General features: G+C 31.7%; 1 protein-coding gene across 4 annotated transcripts in view; it reads left to right on the top strand.

Annotated features, from left to right (window-relative positions):
• LOC132060308 (insulin-degrading enzyme-like 1, peroxisomal) overlaps positions 1–16,271 on the top strand; it is a 59,001-nt gene that overhangs the window by 28,926 nt on the left and 13,804 nt on the right. The window contains exons 1-6 of one of the 4 annotated variants that reach the window (XM_059453285.1): positions 11,338–11,560; positions 13,138–13,213; positions 13,990–14,057; positions 14,179–14,270; positions 14,355–14,428; positions 14,510–14,553. In XM_059453285.1, the coding sequence (XP_059309268.1) occupies positions 11,426–11,560; positions 13,138–13,213; positions 13,990–14,057; positions 14,179–14,270; positions 14,355–14,428; positions 14,510–14,553 (489 nt within the window). In that variant the 5' untranslated portion in view covers positions 11,338–11,425. Of the gene's footprint in view, positions 1–11,337; positions 11,561–12,841; positions 12,848–13,137; positions 13,214–13,989; positions 14,058–14,178; positions 14,271–14,354; positions 14,429–14,509; positions 14,554–15,279; positions 15,414–16,271 lie in introns of those variants that run through there. The other 3 variants (XM_059453287.1, XM_059453286.1, XM_059453288.1) reach the window with 3 other exon arrangements.

The following is a 16,271-nucleotide window of genomic DNA, read 5'->3' as shown; positions in this document are numbered from 1 at the left end:
TAGAATATCAATGATTACCAATAATAAGTGTAGATATTTTGACCAAATATTTTGTCACTTTAATAAACTATTATGAGAAAAAATATTAGATGAATATATATTTCCATCATTACAAGAATTTTCTTCTTTATGCAAAGTGTGATTAAGCTTAGAATTTGACAATAAAAAATGAAAATTAGACTTTATGCATCTTTTTTGCCTATAAAAGCGAAATATTATTTAAATAGTGATGATATTATAGGTGTATAACAATCATTCGTTATAGCAACAAAAAAATTTGTTTGCAAAATGCAATTTTTTTAAATTTTCTTACCAGGGTGGAGTTGTGAGTTTTTGCATTGAATTGTGATTACAGCGTGTATTTTCTATTGAACAGTTTATCTGAATACACAATTACATTAAGCATTACATACACGAATTTTTTTCAAAAATTAAGGCAAACTCTTTGATGCCAAGCATGGATGAATCATTGAGTGTTTTCTTCTTTTTTCAACTGCTTAGTTTTCATGTGATTGTGGTGTATATTTAACAATGAGGTGTTGGAAGGTTTGAGTCAATTAATACATGGGTTGAAGCCTCAAGGTATAATTGCTTTGATTTTACTATTATTTTTACTCTTCTAGCATTTTCGTTTTTGATATTTAATTTTTGTGTTAAAAGTTTGGATTGTTAATGTATGATGAGTCGTGAAATTACGCGATATTCGACGCTAATTCCTTAAGCTTTTGTGACTCCTTAAGCACTTTTGTTGTTACTTTTTGTGTTTTTATGTTGTTTTGTAGGAAAAGATGCCCGGAGAGCATAACGGAGCAAAACGGATCAAAACGGACCAAACTAGAGCAAAAATAGAACAAATCAACGTTTACGGCACCACATGCTAATAGCATGTGGTGTAAAGCATGTTGAACATGCTAGCAAACATGTGCAAGACATCTGCTTGTCGTCGTTGAAAATGGCACCATATGCTACTCGCGAGTGTAGCATATGGCGCAGCATGTTGCACATGCGAGCAGCATGTGGTGACAGAGAAAATGTCACCACATGCTACGGTTTTGGCACCACATGCGATTAGCATGTTGAACATGCGAATAGCATGTGGTGCAGCATGTTGTGCAAGAGGGTATTTTGGTCCAGATTTTGTTCCCGTTTTTTGGAATGATATAAATACTCTTTTAGGGTTTGTAATAGATATCTTTGGCAGTTTTTCATCAAGTTTGGAGACTAGTTTTTACACCACACTTTGGGGTTGAAGATTTGAAGATTTGGTTGAGTATTTCTTAAACCTTTAATTCATTTCTTCAATTCCTTGCTTTGTATTGTATATCTAAGTGTGTAGCTTTCTATTCCATAACTTGAATCTCGTTTATGAAAGTATTCTTGATTAAAGTTTGGTTTGAAACTCTTGTTGTGCTTATGTATTGAATGATTCTTATTGCTATTGAAGTGGGTCTTTGTTGATTTAATTAATCTCGTTCTTGAATGTTTCCAAAGGGATTAGCTAACCCTAGGACTCACCCATTTACTTAGATTGAGCTCGGAAGAGGAAATCTAGGTTGGGAAAGATTAATTAACAAGAATTTGGGTCATTAAACTCATCTAATAACTTGAGCTCGGAAGAGGATAGTTACTTGAGGTTAAATTGGTTGTGCCTAATATCACACTCTAAGGCTTGGAAAAGCTTAGAGTGAAATTCATTGATTTGGTTGGAAGACTTTCAATGAGATTTTAGATATCATTATCTATCAACACAAACCCGCTCTTAGTTGTAATATCATAAAATATATTGGATCGTTACTTGAGTGTAATCTCCTATTATCCATGCTTGTGGCCATTGATCATTTTACTCGCTTTCTAGGTTAGTTTACATTTCCGCATTAGTTATAATTCTCTCAAAAACCCAAAATATTTTCTATCGTTTGGCTTTAGCTTAGTTGGTGAAAATTTCATACTTTTCTTAATCGCCTAGCATATTGTTCCTGTGGGATTCGACCCGACTCATAGTTGGGTAAATATATTGCATACGACCGTGTACACTTTCTCTTTGAGGAGTGTATTTGGACGTTATCAAAAATGGCGCCGTTGCCGGGGAACAATTAGGCGTATTTGGGTTAGTTTGGGATTTAAGCTAACTTGCTTTGGTTCAAACTTTCATTGCTTTATTGTATTTAAAAAAAAAAAAAAAACATGGCATCTTGGAATGAAAATGGGTTTGATGGTTGCAATCCATATTTTGATGACCCATGTCCATATTGTGAAGGACCCCATTTTTGGCAAGATTGTGAATATGCTCCCGGGAGAGAGATATGTGCACCATCTCAATCCTATGATGAGAGTATTTGTAATATATGTGGTGGTCAAGGTGGACATTGGGGTGATTGTCCCAATTATTTTGCTTCCCCTCCCCCAAGTTGTTCTAACGAAAATGCGAGTTGTGCTTTTGAGTTTGACAGGGACAACGACATGACAAATGAAGGACAAAGTGCCGGATATGAAGGCATCATGGCAATGCTCCAAACATACTTAGATCGAGAAGCTAAAATGGAGAAAGAGCGAAAGCTCCTCCAACAATCCATTTTAGAAAATGGAGATGCTATGAAAAGAACGAATGATCCATTTGAGGATGCCAATTCCTCAATTGTCATGGAAGTGTCGACTCCTCAAAATGAAATGGTTGAAGAAGAGATTTCAAGTTTACAAGATGAACTCGAAAATTCTTGTGACCACGACGAAAGTTGTGAAATTGAAGAAATGGTTCAACTTGAAGAAGGAGAGCATAATATTGAAGAAGAAATCTCTAATTCTCAAAAAGAAGAAGTTGAGGAAATTTTGAAAAGCATAATGGGGAGGAATGAACAATATGGGCAAGTCTTGACCAAATTGTGGGAAGAGGTTCAACATGGAGATGATGAAACTATCCAAAAGGTATATCTCACCATGGATGGATTTTTACAAGAGTTGGACAACTCTCACAATGAAGAAAATCTTGACAAAATGGAAATTTTGAGCCAAGATTGGCTAATGAATCAAGCTCAACAACTTGAAGCCTATGGAAATCACCGTGAAGGCATTTCATGGATGATGGAAGAATTTCTGAAAATACATGTTGAGCAAAGTCAAGAAGTGGAGCTACTTGAAATTACTATCCAAAAATTGGAGGCTGAATTGAATGCAAAGATTGAGGCATGTAATGCTCAATATCAAAGGGTCATGGATTGTAGTTTTGAGTTGGTTTCCAATGAAGAAGAGGTCAAGATTGATTTTGATGAGCTAATGGCGAATTGCCAACCTACCAACCCAAAAATAGTGAATGATGCCAAGGTTGAAGAAATGATACTAGAGTTGCATAAGAAAGTTCATGAAATGGTTTTTGAAGACTCTAGTTCATTTTTGGGTGAGGATGTCAAAATTCATGCAAATTTGGAATTTGAGCGCGTTGGACCTCATTCCAACCATTTTTCAACATTATGCTTGGTTAGTGAAATGGAAGTTGAACTAACCGAGCCTATGGAGAATTTTGGAGATGAAGATCAAAGCGTTTTCATTTTGAAGTTTGCTATGCCAAGAAGACAAAATGGCATGCCTCACTTAAGGGCCAAGAAGTGCAAAATGCGACACCCGAGAGTTGGCCTTCTTGTTTTTCTACCACCGCCCCATGAGCGTCATCATAATCTTGATTCAAAGTTGGGGCGCAAATTCATATCTTCCAAATGGAAGGAAAAGTGGTAAAGGTAACCGTCGTGCCGCGACGTTAACTTAAGCGCTTGGTGGGAGGCAACCCATCGTTTTAAAATTTTTAAATCGTTTTTGAAATTTTATTTCTTAGAATAGTTTAATTTATGGTTTTTGACTAATCTGCAAAGTTTCAGAATTTTTGGAGTTATTTTGAGCATATCGGATACCCGGACAGCCCCCAAAACCAGTAAAAGCTGCGAAATATTTTTTTTTTCTGGTGTCATAACATGCGATTCGCATGTCATACATGCGAATCGCATGTCGCGTCGCATATGGTGACAGTAAAAAAAAAAAAAAAAAAAAAAAAAAAAAAAAAAAAAATTTCGGGTGACACCACCTGCGACTCGCAGGTCGTGCCTGCGATTCGCAGGTTGGGTCGCAGGTGGTGACATGGCAAAAAAAAAAAAAAAAAAAAAAAAAAAAAAAAAATTTTTTTTTTTTTTTATGTTTTGTTTTGATTATGTGCAGCGAGAACACTGTAATGTTTATAGTTAGGGTGGCATGCGGCAACACATTATATTTTAAAACTAGCTCAAATTTCTGAAAATTTTGTTCTTTTGACATGTTGTGGATTAGTCACTCTTATTATTTTATTTTCTTTCTTAGCTTCTTATATTAGTCTTGTAAGTTTAGGTGTAGGTTCTCCTTGAGGAAAAATGTGAAAACGCTTGGCTTGTTTGGTACTAATAGAGTTAGTCTCTTGCATGTGAAATTGAAATGTGAATACCCCTCCAAATTATTTTGTGGAAGTTAAAAAGCAAGGTGCATAGGAAAGAATGATCTTTGTGACAACTTTTTGGCTCATTTGGTGACTCTTTACCTACTAGTTGTGTTGACTTTGGATTATGAGATATTGCACTAGTTGTTCTTGCTTGGGAAGTGAAATTGATCCATCTTGACTAGTTCATATGCCATGTGTGTGAGTGTTTGTTAAATAAATCTTGTGTTTACTTTTATCATCTAGAACTTGCCCGGTTAGTCTTTCAATGTTAATTTTGATCATATTGGTTGGAGAGATGACCTTGGGCTATCTTTGTGATTTTTGAAAAAGCCTCTTTAGCCTTTCTAGCCTACCATTGCATAAATAATATCACTAGTAACCCCATTTGAGCTTATAACCTTTTCTTTGATTGCCACATTACAAGCCTTTACCCTTTTTGATGAAAAGTCTCTCTTTTGAACCTTTCCCTCCTTGAACATGAAATTGTAAATTTGAGGCCAAAAACCTAAGTTGGGGGTGTTAGTGTTGCTTGAGAATGGTGAAGGTTGGTGTTGTGGAAAAGTCAAAAGAAAGGAAGAAAATTTGAAAAATACAAAAAGGTTGCAAACTTTTTGTGAAAAAAAAAAAATGTATCTTTGAAAAAAAAAAAAAAAAAGTTGGAATAATTGGGGAAACTAGTATGCAAAGGAAGGAGTGATGTTTTGAAATGAAGAGGAAAGTGGACAAAAAGTATGTGTAGTGTTCAAGGAGGGCGTAGTCACTTGTATCCCAAATACTTATCCTACCCTTCCCTAAGCCTACATTATGAGCTTAAAAAGTCCCGATGTGATCTCCAACTGAATGATCTTGAGTTAGTGATGATTGAAAATAAGGGCAAGCTTATGGTGTGATATTTGTTAGCACTAGAATTTCTTTGATGAGTGTGAGTGACTTTGTGTATTTGTCCCTTGTGTTGTTGTTGTGAATATAGTGATTTGGGGACTTTCTTTCTTGTGAGGGCATATGGATTACGATAGATTGGTGATGTTGAAAAATTCAAAGTTGAGTCAACTGAGCATATCTAGTAAGCTAGTAGTTTTGAGTCACTTATTGAGGCTTGAGTGTTGTTGCTTGATTGTTTTAAATCTCTAATGCATTCTTGAAATTGTATTTTGAAACGAGGGAGTTATTTCGTTGAAGCTTCACATGCTTGTAGCCTAATTATTGGTACCAACCAAAGTCATGTTTTTGTGCTTAAAATGGATCCTCATTGAGATTTTTGTTTTAGTTTGCTTGAGGACAAGCAAAGACTTTAAGTTGGGGGTGTTGATGAGTCGTGAAATTACGCGATATTCGACGCTAATTCCTTAAGCTTTTGTGACTCCTTAAGCACTTTTGTTGTTACTTTTTGTGTTTTTATGTTGTTTTGTAGGAAAAGATGCCGGAGAGCATAACGGAGCAAAACGGATCAAAACGGACCAAACTAGAGCAAAAATAGAACAAATCAACGTTTACGGCACCATGCTAATAGCATGTGGTGCAGCATGTTGAACATGCTAGCAGCATCTGCTGCAGCATCTGCTGTCAGTGAAAATGGCACCATATGCTACTCGCAGAGTGTAGCATATGGCGCAGCATGTTGCACATGCGAGCAGCATGTGGTGCAGCATGTGGTGACAGAGAAAATGTCACCACATGCTACGGTTTTGGCACCACATGCGATTAGCATGTTGAACATGCGAATAGCATGTGGTAAGCATGTTGTGCAAGAGGGTATTTTGGTCCAGATTTTGTTCCCGTTTTTTGGAATGATATAAATACTCTTTTAGGGTTTGTAATAGATATCTTTGGCAGTTTTTCATCAAGTTTGGAGACTAGTTTTTACACCACACTTTGGGGTTGAAGATTTGAAGATTTGGTTGAGTATTTCTTAAACCTTTAATTCATTTCTTCAATTCCTTGCTTTGTATTGTATATCTAAGTGTGTAGCTTTCTATTCCATAACTTGAATCTCGTTTATGAAAGTATTCTTGATTAAAGTTTGGTTTGAAACTCTTGTTGTGCTTATGTATTGAATGATTCTTATTGCTATTGAAGTGGGTCTTTGTTGATTTAATTAATCTCGTTCTTGAATGTTTCCAAAGGGATTAGCTAACCCTAGGACTCACCCATTTACTTAGATTGAGCTCGGAAGAGGAAATCTAGGTTGGGAAAGATTAATTAACAAGAATTTGGGTCATTAAACTCATCTAATAACTTGAGCTCGGAAGAGGATAGTTACTTGAGGTTAAATTGGTTGTGCCTAATATCACACTCTAAGGCTTGGAAAAGCTTAGAGTGAAATTCATTGATTTGGTTGGAAGACTTTCAATGAGATTTTAGATATCATTATCTATCAACACAAACCCGCTCTTAGTTGTAATATCATAAAATATATTGGATCGTTACTTGAGTGTAATCTCCTATTATCCATGCTTGTGGCCATTGATCATTTTACTCGCTTTCTAGGTTAGTTTACATTTCCGCATTAGTTATAATTCTCTCAAAAACCCAAAATATTTTCTATCGTTTGGCTTTAGCTTAGTTGGTGAAAATTTCATACTTTTCTTAATCGCCTAGCATATTGTTCCCTGTGGGATTCGACCCCGACTCATAGTTGGGTAAATATATTGCATACGACCGTGTACACTTTCTCTTTGAGGAGTGTATTTGGACGTTATCAATGTATAAGTAGCTTCCTACAACGAAGTATGTTGGGCCCATATGTACATCATTATAAATGAGAAATTACATCATAAGCAAACGTTCTCAGAACTTTGAATAATTCATAATGTCATACCAAATTTGTTAGATTACCATCAAAAGCAAATAGAGCATAGACGAAAAATTGAGAGTTACTGGGTTCTGAAACCAAAAGTTAAAAGTTGTTGTTGGACATTAATTCACATAAAAGTACACTAAAAAATAATAATAAACCATTTATGACTTATGCACAAACAACTTCAGATTCTGAGCACCTATACATAAAAAATAATTCAAATAATGAAATCAATGAATATACATGAAAGGTAGAATTATACCTTTTGCAAAATACTCAAACAAATTGATGGTGAAAAATGGAATTACGGAATACTTTATAGATATAAGGCTCCATCTTCAAATAGGATTCTAATTTGTTCCATTGTTGAGTATAATAAGGATGGAACACGTTGTTCAAGTCTCTAACTTGAACGGAATAAGGATTCTTTCACAGACCCTAATGAAGAGGAATATTTAATTAATTGGCAAAGTTTTATAATCTTACTCAACTTTAAGTTCCTTAATATTAGGAGTTTTTACATGATTCAAATAAGGAAAAAAAATAATAGTAAAAAATTTAGTTGATTTTAAAATTTTGAATGTTAGGAAAATAATTGAATAACTATTAAATAATTAATTTGAGCAAAATAGTAAATGACTATTTTGTCTATTGTGGAGTCTTTTAATGAAGGGCAAAAAGTTCAATCAACATTCTAAGACCCTTCGTGCTTTTAATATAGTATAGATAAGCATTAGATTATTCCTGATAGCTTTTCTTGCGTAAAAGATTGTTCCCAATAGTTTAATTGCAAGCACTGAAGTGACATTTGTTGCCTATTGTTTTCATAAAGCTTGATTTATTAGAATTATATAAAGTAAATTGAACTATATGAAAAACTCTGAAATTGTGCGTAGGGTTCGTCTTTGAAATGTACAATTAGAATGTGACTACACAGACTCAAGATAAAATCACAAAAGCAAATGTGATATCCAGACAATAATTCTTAGAAGAGTTTCTAAGAATTTTCTTAACATGAAAGAAGTGGAACCTTGACTTTTCTTAGTCTCAAAGACTTGACAAAAATTGAGAAGACCAAAAATACACTAAGTCCTGCAACCTTAAATGTGGTGGCAAAGTTATTCCTCTAATCAGTCCAAACACTTTCCAAGTTTTGCTTCTACTAAACGCATGTACACTAGCTAGCTACATTAAGAATTTTTACGTGATTAGCATATTTTTTCAACATGAAAGAAGTGGAAGCTTGACTTTTCTTAGCCCCAAAGACTTGACAAAATTTGAGAAGAAAAATACACCAAGTCCTGCAGCCGTAAATGTGGTGGCAAAGTTATTCCTCTAATCAGTCCAAAGACTTTCCAAGTTTTCCTTCTACTAAACGTATGTACACTAGCTAGCTACATTGAGATTTTTACGTGATTAGCATAGTTTACAATTGATTCTAGTATATATATATATATATATATATATATATATATATATATATATATATATATATATATATATATATATATATTAATCTAAGTTTGAAAACATTATCTTTCAATTCAAAAACTTTATCTTTAAAAAAAGATATTTCAGTTCAAATTAAAAAAATAGATAAATATAAATATTGATAATATATGTTTTTAAATATTTAGCTTTAGATTCAAATCTTTATATTTCAATTATCAATTCAAAACTTGTATTACAATTCTTATTAACTTTGTCCTAATTCTCATTAATTTTGTCTTAAATTTGCCAAGTGACTTATTATTAGCTTGCCACTTGGCTTAACCTCTCTCTCTCTCTCTCTCTCTCTCTCTCTATTTTATATACATAGATGTGTATGTAACACACTTTCTTTTTTAATCATTCCGAAAAAGAATGTCACTTTTTGTATTTGGAAACAATTAAATTTTAAAATTCTCTTTTTACTCTTAATGAGATGAGTAACGATTCTACACAAAAATTCGAATCTTGTTTTAGACCAATTTTTAATAGTATTAATTTCTTTCTTAAACTTCATGTCCGATTATATGGTGCTACATAAATTAGGACTAACAGAGTATTATTCTAAATCCTATATTATTGTTCCTCGCATTATTATTCCACATTCTATTGCACGTAAATAACACATAACTTCCGATGCCTCATGTGAAACAATAAATTAGAACCAAGTATTATAATGAGCATTGCTATGTTTTATGTGGAAAATCAAATCAAATCAAATATTATAAAACATTGTTGACTTTTGATGTTGACTTTCAAACCACAAGAAAATTAAGCCAAAGGCAAACCCAAAAGAGGTACTATGATATAACACAAAGGTACAACTAGGAGTAGTAGCCTCCCAGATTCAAGGCTGCATTTTCCGTCCTCCTTCCTATAGACTCTATATCTTTAAGAAAAAGAAAAAAAACTCTATATATTTAAGCAAAAAAAAAAAAAAAGACTATATATTTAAGCAAGAAAAAAAAACAGAAAAAGACTCTATATATTCAAGCAAAACAAACAAAGACTCTATATATTTAAACAGAAAAAAAGACTCCATATATTTAAGCAAAAAAAAAAAAACTCTATATATTTAAGCAAAAAAAAAGAGACTCGATATATTTAAGCCAAAAAAAAAAAAGACTTTATATAAATTTAGGACCCATTTGGCCATGAGAATTTTTCACTTTTTCCCGAAAACTTTTTTCACTTTATTCGAAAATCAGCATTTGGCTATGAAAATTTTAAATACAACTTAAAGTTGTTTTTGAAATTTGAAAAACACCTAAAATCATGTTTCACTTTCAGTAAATTCAAACAACCAAATAGAATTTGCAAAAACTAAAACCGAACACAACTCCAACTTGAAAATTCCAAATAAAGTGAAAAATATTTGATTTTCATGGCCAAACGCCTACTTAAGCAAAAAAAAAAAAAAGACTCTATATATTTAAGCAAAAAAACAAAGAGAGTCTATATATGTAAGCAAAAAAAAGAAAACTCTATATATCTAAGCAATAAAAAAAAAAGAGACTATATATTTAAGCAAAAAAAAAAAAAGGCAATAGATTTAAGCAAACAAAAAAAAAGAAGACCCTATATATTTTTTTTTTAAAAAAAGACTCTATCTATTTAAGCAAAAAAGAAAAAAAAAAAAAAGAAGACTCTATATATTTAAGCAAAAACAAAAAAAGACTATATATTTAAGCAAACAAAAAAAAGAAGACCCTGTATATTAAAGCAAACAAAAAAAAGAAGACCCTATATATTTAAGCAAAAAGAAAAGAAAAAAAAAAGAAGACTCTGTATATTTAAGCAAAAAAAAGAAGACTCTATATATTTAAGCAAAAAAACAAAGAGAGTCTATATATGTAAGCAAAAAAAAGAAGACTCTATATATCTAAGCAATAAAAAAAAAAAGAGACTATATATTTAAGCAAAAAAAAAAAAAAAAAAAAAAAAAGACAATAGATTTAAGCAAAAAAAAAAGAAGACCCTATATATTTAAACAAAAAAAAAAAAGACTCTATATATTTAAGCAAAAAAGAAAAAGAAAAAGAAAAAAGAAGACTCTATATATTTAAGCAAAAACAAAAAAAGACTATATATTTAAGCAAACAAAAAAAAGAAAACCCTGTATATTAAAGCAAGCAAAAAAAAAGAAGACTATATATATTTAAGCAAAAAAAAAAAAAGAAAAAAAAAGAAGACTCTGTATATTTAAGCAAAAAAGAAAAAAGAAAAAAAAAAGAAGACTCTATATATTTAAGCAAAAAAAAAAAAGAAAAAAAAAGAAGACTTTATATATTTAAGCAAAAAAAAAAAAAGACTATATATTTAAGCAAAAAAAAGAAGACTCTATATATTTAAGCAAAAAAAAAGAAAAAAAAAAGAAGACTCTGTATATTTAAGCAAAAAAAAAAAGAAAAAAAAATAAGACTCTATATATTTAAGCAAAAAAAAGAAGACTCTATATATTTAAACAAAAAAAAAAAAAGAAAAAGAAAAGAAGACTCTATATATTTAAGCAAAAAAAAAGAAGACTCTATATATTTAAGCAACAAAAAAGAAAAAGAAAAAGATAAAGAAAAAGAAAAAGAAAAAGTAGACTCTATATATTTAAGCAAAAAAAGAACTCCATATAAGTTCAGTCATCAGAGTCCTTGAGAAAGAATTAAATCTCTTTCTTTCAGCAAATCAGAAAAATGGCAGTTGGTAAAAATGAAGAAAATATGGGAGTAGAGATATTGAAGCCTAGAATTGACAAAAGGGATTATAGAAGAATTGTTCTTCAAAACAATCTTGAAATTCTTCTCATCAGTGACCCTGAAACTGATAAAGTTTGTAACTTTATTTCATTTAATTTTGTATTTTACTATGTTTATTGGATTTTTTTTTATGTGGGGTTAGTTTAAATTAGTATTTGTTTTCATTAAAAATGAATCTTGAAATCCTTACCCAGAAACTGATAAAGTTTGTAACTTTTTATTCATTTATTTTGTGTTTTTCTGTGTTTATTGAATTATTATTATTATGTGGGGTTAGTTTAAATTAGTATTTGTTTTCATTAAAAATGAATCTTGAAATCTTTATCCAGAAACTGATAAAGTTTGTAAGTTTTTATTTCATTTATGTATTATTTTCCTATGTTTATTGGATTTTTTTTATGTGGGGTTAGTTTAAATTAGTATTTGTTTTCATTAAAAATGAATCTTGAAATCCTTACCCAGAAACTGATAAAGTTTGTAAATTTTTATTCATTTATGTAGTATTTTCCTAAGTTTTATTGAATTATTATTATGTGGGGTTAGTTTAAATTAGTATTTGTTTCATTAAAAATGAATCTTGAAATCTTTATCCAGAAACTGATAAAGTTTGTAAATTTTTATTTCATTTATGTAGTATTTTCCTATGTTTATTGGATTTTTTTTTTTTATTTGGGGTTAGTTTAAATCAGTATTTGTTTTCATTAAAAATGAATCTTGAAATCCTTACCCAGAAACTGATAAAGTTTGTATCTTTTTATTCATGTAGTTTGTATTTTACTATGTTTATTGAATTATTATTATGTGGGGTTAGTTTAAATTAGTATTTGTTTTCATTAAAAATGAATCTTGAAATCCTTACCCAGAAATTGATAAAGTTTGTAACTTTTTATTAATTTATTTTGTGTTTTTCTATGTTTTTTCTTTTATTTTATTTATATGGGGTTAGTTTGATTTTATTTATTTGTGTTTTTCTTGTTTTGGGTATTTGAAGAAACTGATAAAGTTTGTAACTTTTTATTCATTTATGTTGTGTTTTTCTATATTTTTTTTTGAATTATTTTTATGTGGGGTTAGTTTAATTAGTATTTGTTTTCATTAAAAATGAATCTTGAAATCCTTACCTAGAAACTGATAAAGTTTGTAACTTTTATTTATTTAGTTATTTTTGTATCTTTCTATGTTACTTGAATTTATTGTATATGGGTTTACTTTAAATTTCATTAAAAATGAATCAGTTTCAATGTTTTTTGTTTTGGGCATTTGAAGAAACTGATAAAGTTTGTAACTTTGATTATTTTATGTTGTATAAAAATGAATTAATCTCACCTTTTTTTGGGTATTTTTGAAGAAACTGATAAAGTTTGTAACTTTGATTCATTTACTATGTTGTATTTTTCTATGTTACTTGAATTCTTTGTAAATGGTGTACTTTAAATTATTTGGTTTCATTGAAAATGAATCAATTCTATCTCTTTTTGTTTTGGGTATTTTAAGAAACCGATAATGTTTGTTGCTTTTATTTATTTATTTTGTGTATTTCTGTGTTTTTTGATTTGTTCTTATATGGTTTTACCTTGAATTAGTATTTGGTTTCACTAAAAGTGAATTAATTCATCATTTATTATTTGTTTTGGGTGTATTTGAATCAGTGTGCAGCTTCAATGAATGTGTGTGTTGGTGCTTTTAGTGATCCTGATGGACTTGAAGGCCTTGCCCATTTTCTTGGTATGATTATTACTCTCTCTTTATTTTTTTATTTCGTTGCAAAAAGGTTCACTCTTTTAGCCTTAATTTTCAGTTAAAAGAGTTGTTTTACTGTGATTTGATTTGAATTTTATTCGAGACTGTTATGCTAACAACAATATTGTTTGACTTGGCTGAGTATAAAAATCAGAGCTTGAATATCAATTTCTATTTTTGTGTCAGTTTCATGGTTCAATATTACTAGAGTATGTATTTTCTTGGTTTGCGAGCTATTACACAGGAGTTGGGTTTACCCTGTGTGCACCCGATGGGCAGCGGCTGCGGGTTCCCATGTTATAAAAAAAAAGTATGTATTTTGTTCAAAAAAAGGTTTGGGAATTATAGAAATGCTAAATTTAGGTTGTAGAAGATTATGTTCCCAATGAAAAATAGTTGAGATGCAATGAAATAGTATTAGAAAGTGCTATTGCAAAATACGGATGGTTGTCGGTGGATTAGCCATGTGTTATAAGCGGGGGTGGATCCAAGGTTTGAAGTTTATGGGTTCCTACAGTGAACTCAAGTTAATATTACAATAATAACTGGGTTCACGGTCAAATATTTATAGATATTTAGTAGAGAACTAGCAAGCTCTAAAACCTTTTTCTATTGGCTTTAGAAACTGGGAAGGGTGCGCTAGCGTGCAACTCTTACCGCTAAGTCTCTCGTTAGCGGTTTCTGTTGCTTTCCTAGCATATTTTGTTGTCTAACATGTCTTTTCTACTTTTCCATTTGGTCTTTTTTCTGTTATATGCCAGAGCATATGTTGTTTTATGCAAGTGAGAAGTATCCTGTAGAGGATAGTTATTCAAAGTACATCACGGAGGTAACAACGCTTTAATTCATTGTTTCTATAAGTTTCTTATTGCTTTTGTAGATTCCTGATTTTCCTATTTATTCAACAAAATAGTCGTATTTTACAAGTACCTTTTTTGTCTCTTGATTAGAATGGAGGTAGTACAAATGCTTTTACATCTTCTGAGGATACGAACTACCATTTTGAAGTAAATGCTGACGGTTTCGAAGAAGCATTGGACAGGTAAATTATTTAATTTCTGTGTCTAAGTATCATGTTTAATATTTTCTAAATTCCACGGCTGGTTTTTTCGGTTTACTTTTCCAGATTTGCCCAGTTCTTTATCAAACCATTGATGTCAGCGGATGCTACCACTCGAGAAATTAAAGCTGTTGATTCTGGTTAGTACCGCTGTGTTTTTATTTGATTTGCTAGATGTTCTTAGTAATTGCATTGTCTTATATCTCTTTTACCCCATGCAGAACACCAGAAGAATCTACTCTCCGATCCTTGGAGAATGAACCAGGTATTTGACTTTTATCTCCTTTTGTTGTTGGAGAACCCCATCCCATTTGCTGACTAAATAAAAGGAAAAAGAAAGTGATTCAAGAGGGATAGTGGTTCTGGGAAGAGTTTTTTTCCCTTAGTTTTTTGTTTTATTGTATGTGGTGTAGTGGTAAGTAGTCCTTCATCCTTAACCAGAGGTCCCGCGTCCGAGCCCTGGGACTGAGTTGCATTTGGTAGGGAGCGTGTTTACCCTCCAAATGGCTGGAAAACTATGCATTGAAGGAGATTTACCCTGATTTATTCAACAATGTGCAAAAAAAAATGCGAGGGTGGGTGGAATATGCAATTCAGAAGGAAATTTTTCGATTGGAAAATAGATAAGTTATTCTGTTATTTGACAAGTTGCAAACAGTAATGTTACAGGATAACATGTCAAATTCTTTGCGTTGGACATCCAAGGCAGATGGACGATTCTCTGTTAAATCTTGTTATTTGTTGGAAGCTTAAAACTCTTTGATGAACCACTGTGCTCTTGGAAAATAATCCCTATGTTTCTTTTTATGTGTCTTAGTTTGACTGGGCACAGAGTTTAAGAAAGTAAAGAAGACTTTTGAATCTTGTGGTCTTATACTAAAGATATGTATAATGTACCAAGATGCACTTTAATCTTGTGCCATGTGGGATTTTGAAATTAAAGAGTTGCCAGATTAGAAAAGTGACATTCTTTTTTGAAACAGACTAAAAGGAAATTAAGACAAACAAACTTAAACAGAAGGAGTAATATGGAGAACAGAAGCCCCTCCAAACCGCTATGGTTTTGGGTGGACAGCATTACAAATGCATGGCCAGCTCAAGATAATTTACAGAGAAGAGAGTACGGTATGTAACAGGTGTTATTTCTGTAGATCTTCAGCAGAATCAGTGAACCACCTTTTTCTATATTGTTACCTGACTTGGAAGTGTTAGATTATGTTTATGAACTTGTTTGGTTTACGATGGACTGTTCCGGGGAGCATAAAAGAAGCAATATGCAGCTGGCAGAGCTAAAAGGATAAAGAAGACGAGATTTGTCTAGAGAACAGTCCCGCTTTGCATTATGGACCTTTTTTTTTTCTTTTTTCTTTTTTCAGTATGGACTAATATGGATTAATAGGATTCTAGGTGTTTTGATGGAGTAGAGGATCATATAACCCCTGTTAAGTACAGATATCTTCAAAATCTCTATTTTTGGTCAGTGTTCCCTGAAGCGAGGCTCAAACATCGCCTCGCTTTATTTGCGCTTCAGTGTCATCAACAAGGCTCTAAGACATACTTTTCCTTGACAATTAGCCTCTCTTGAAGAGGTGACACTAGATAATTGATATTTCACTTTATCGTAATGTTTTTACAGTTTCTTTGTCCATATATTTGTTGTTCATGCTTATTATTATTAGTCTTGGACTCAACATATATATATATTTGTATTTTTTTCACCATTGCGCCTTTTTCATTAAAGCCCACACTTTACTTGCGCTTTGCGCTTAAAGCCCCAGCTGACCTTAGAGCTTTTTTGCGCTTTTCGCTTTTAATAACACTGTTTTTGGTGTAGGCTAAATCCTATTGACATGTATATGACATTTTGGATATGATTGACTCCCTGCAGTTGTAATAGGAGTCAGTCTAGTTATATTGTAATTTTGTAAGCACTATCTTACTGCTGCTATACAATAAAATTATCAAAAATAAGATCAAAAGTCT

The sequence above is a fragment of the Lycium ferocissimum genome, chromosome 6 (genome assembly GCF_029784015.1).
Source record: "Lycium ferocissimum isolate CSIRO_LF1 chromosome 6, AGI_CSIRO_Lferr_CH_V1, whole genome shotgun sequence".
Lineage (NCBI taxonomy): Eukaryota > Viridiplantae > Streptophyta > Magnoliopsida > Solanales > Solanaceae > Lycium > Lycium ferocissimum.
Note: the sequence above shows the minus strand (reverse complement) of the source record. Positions and strands in the feature narration are given on the sequence as shown.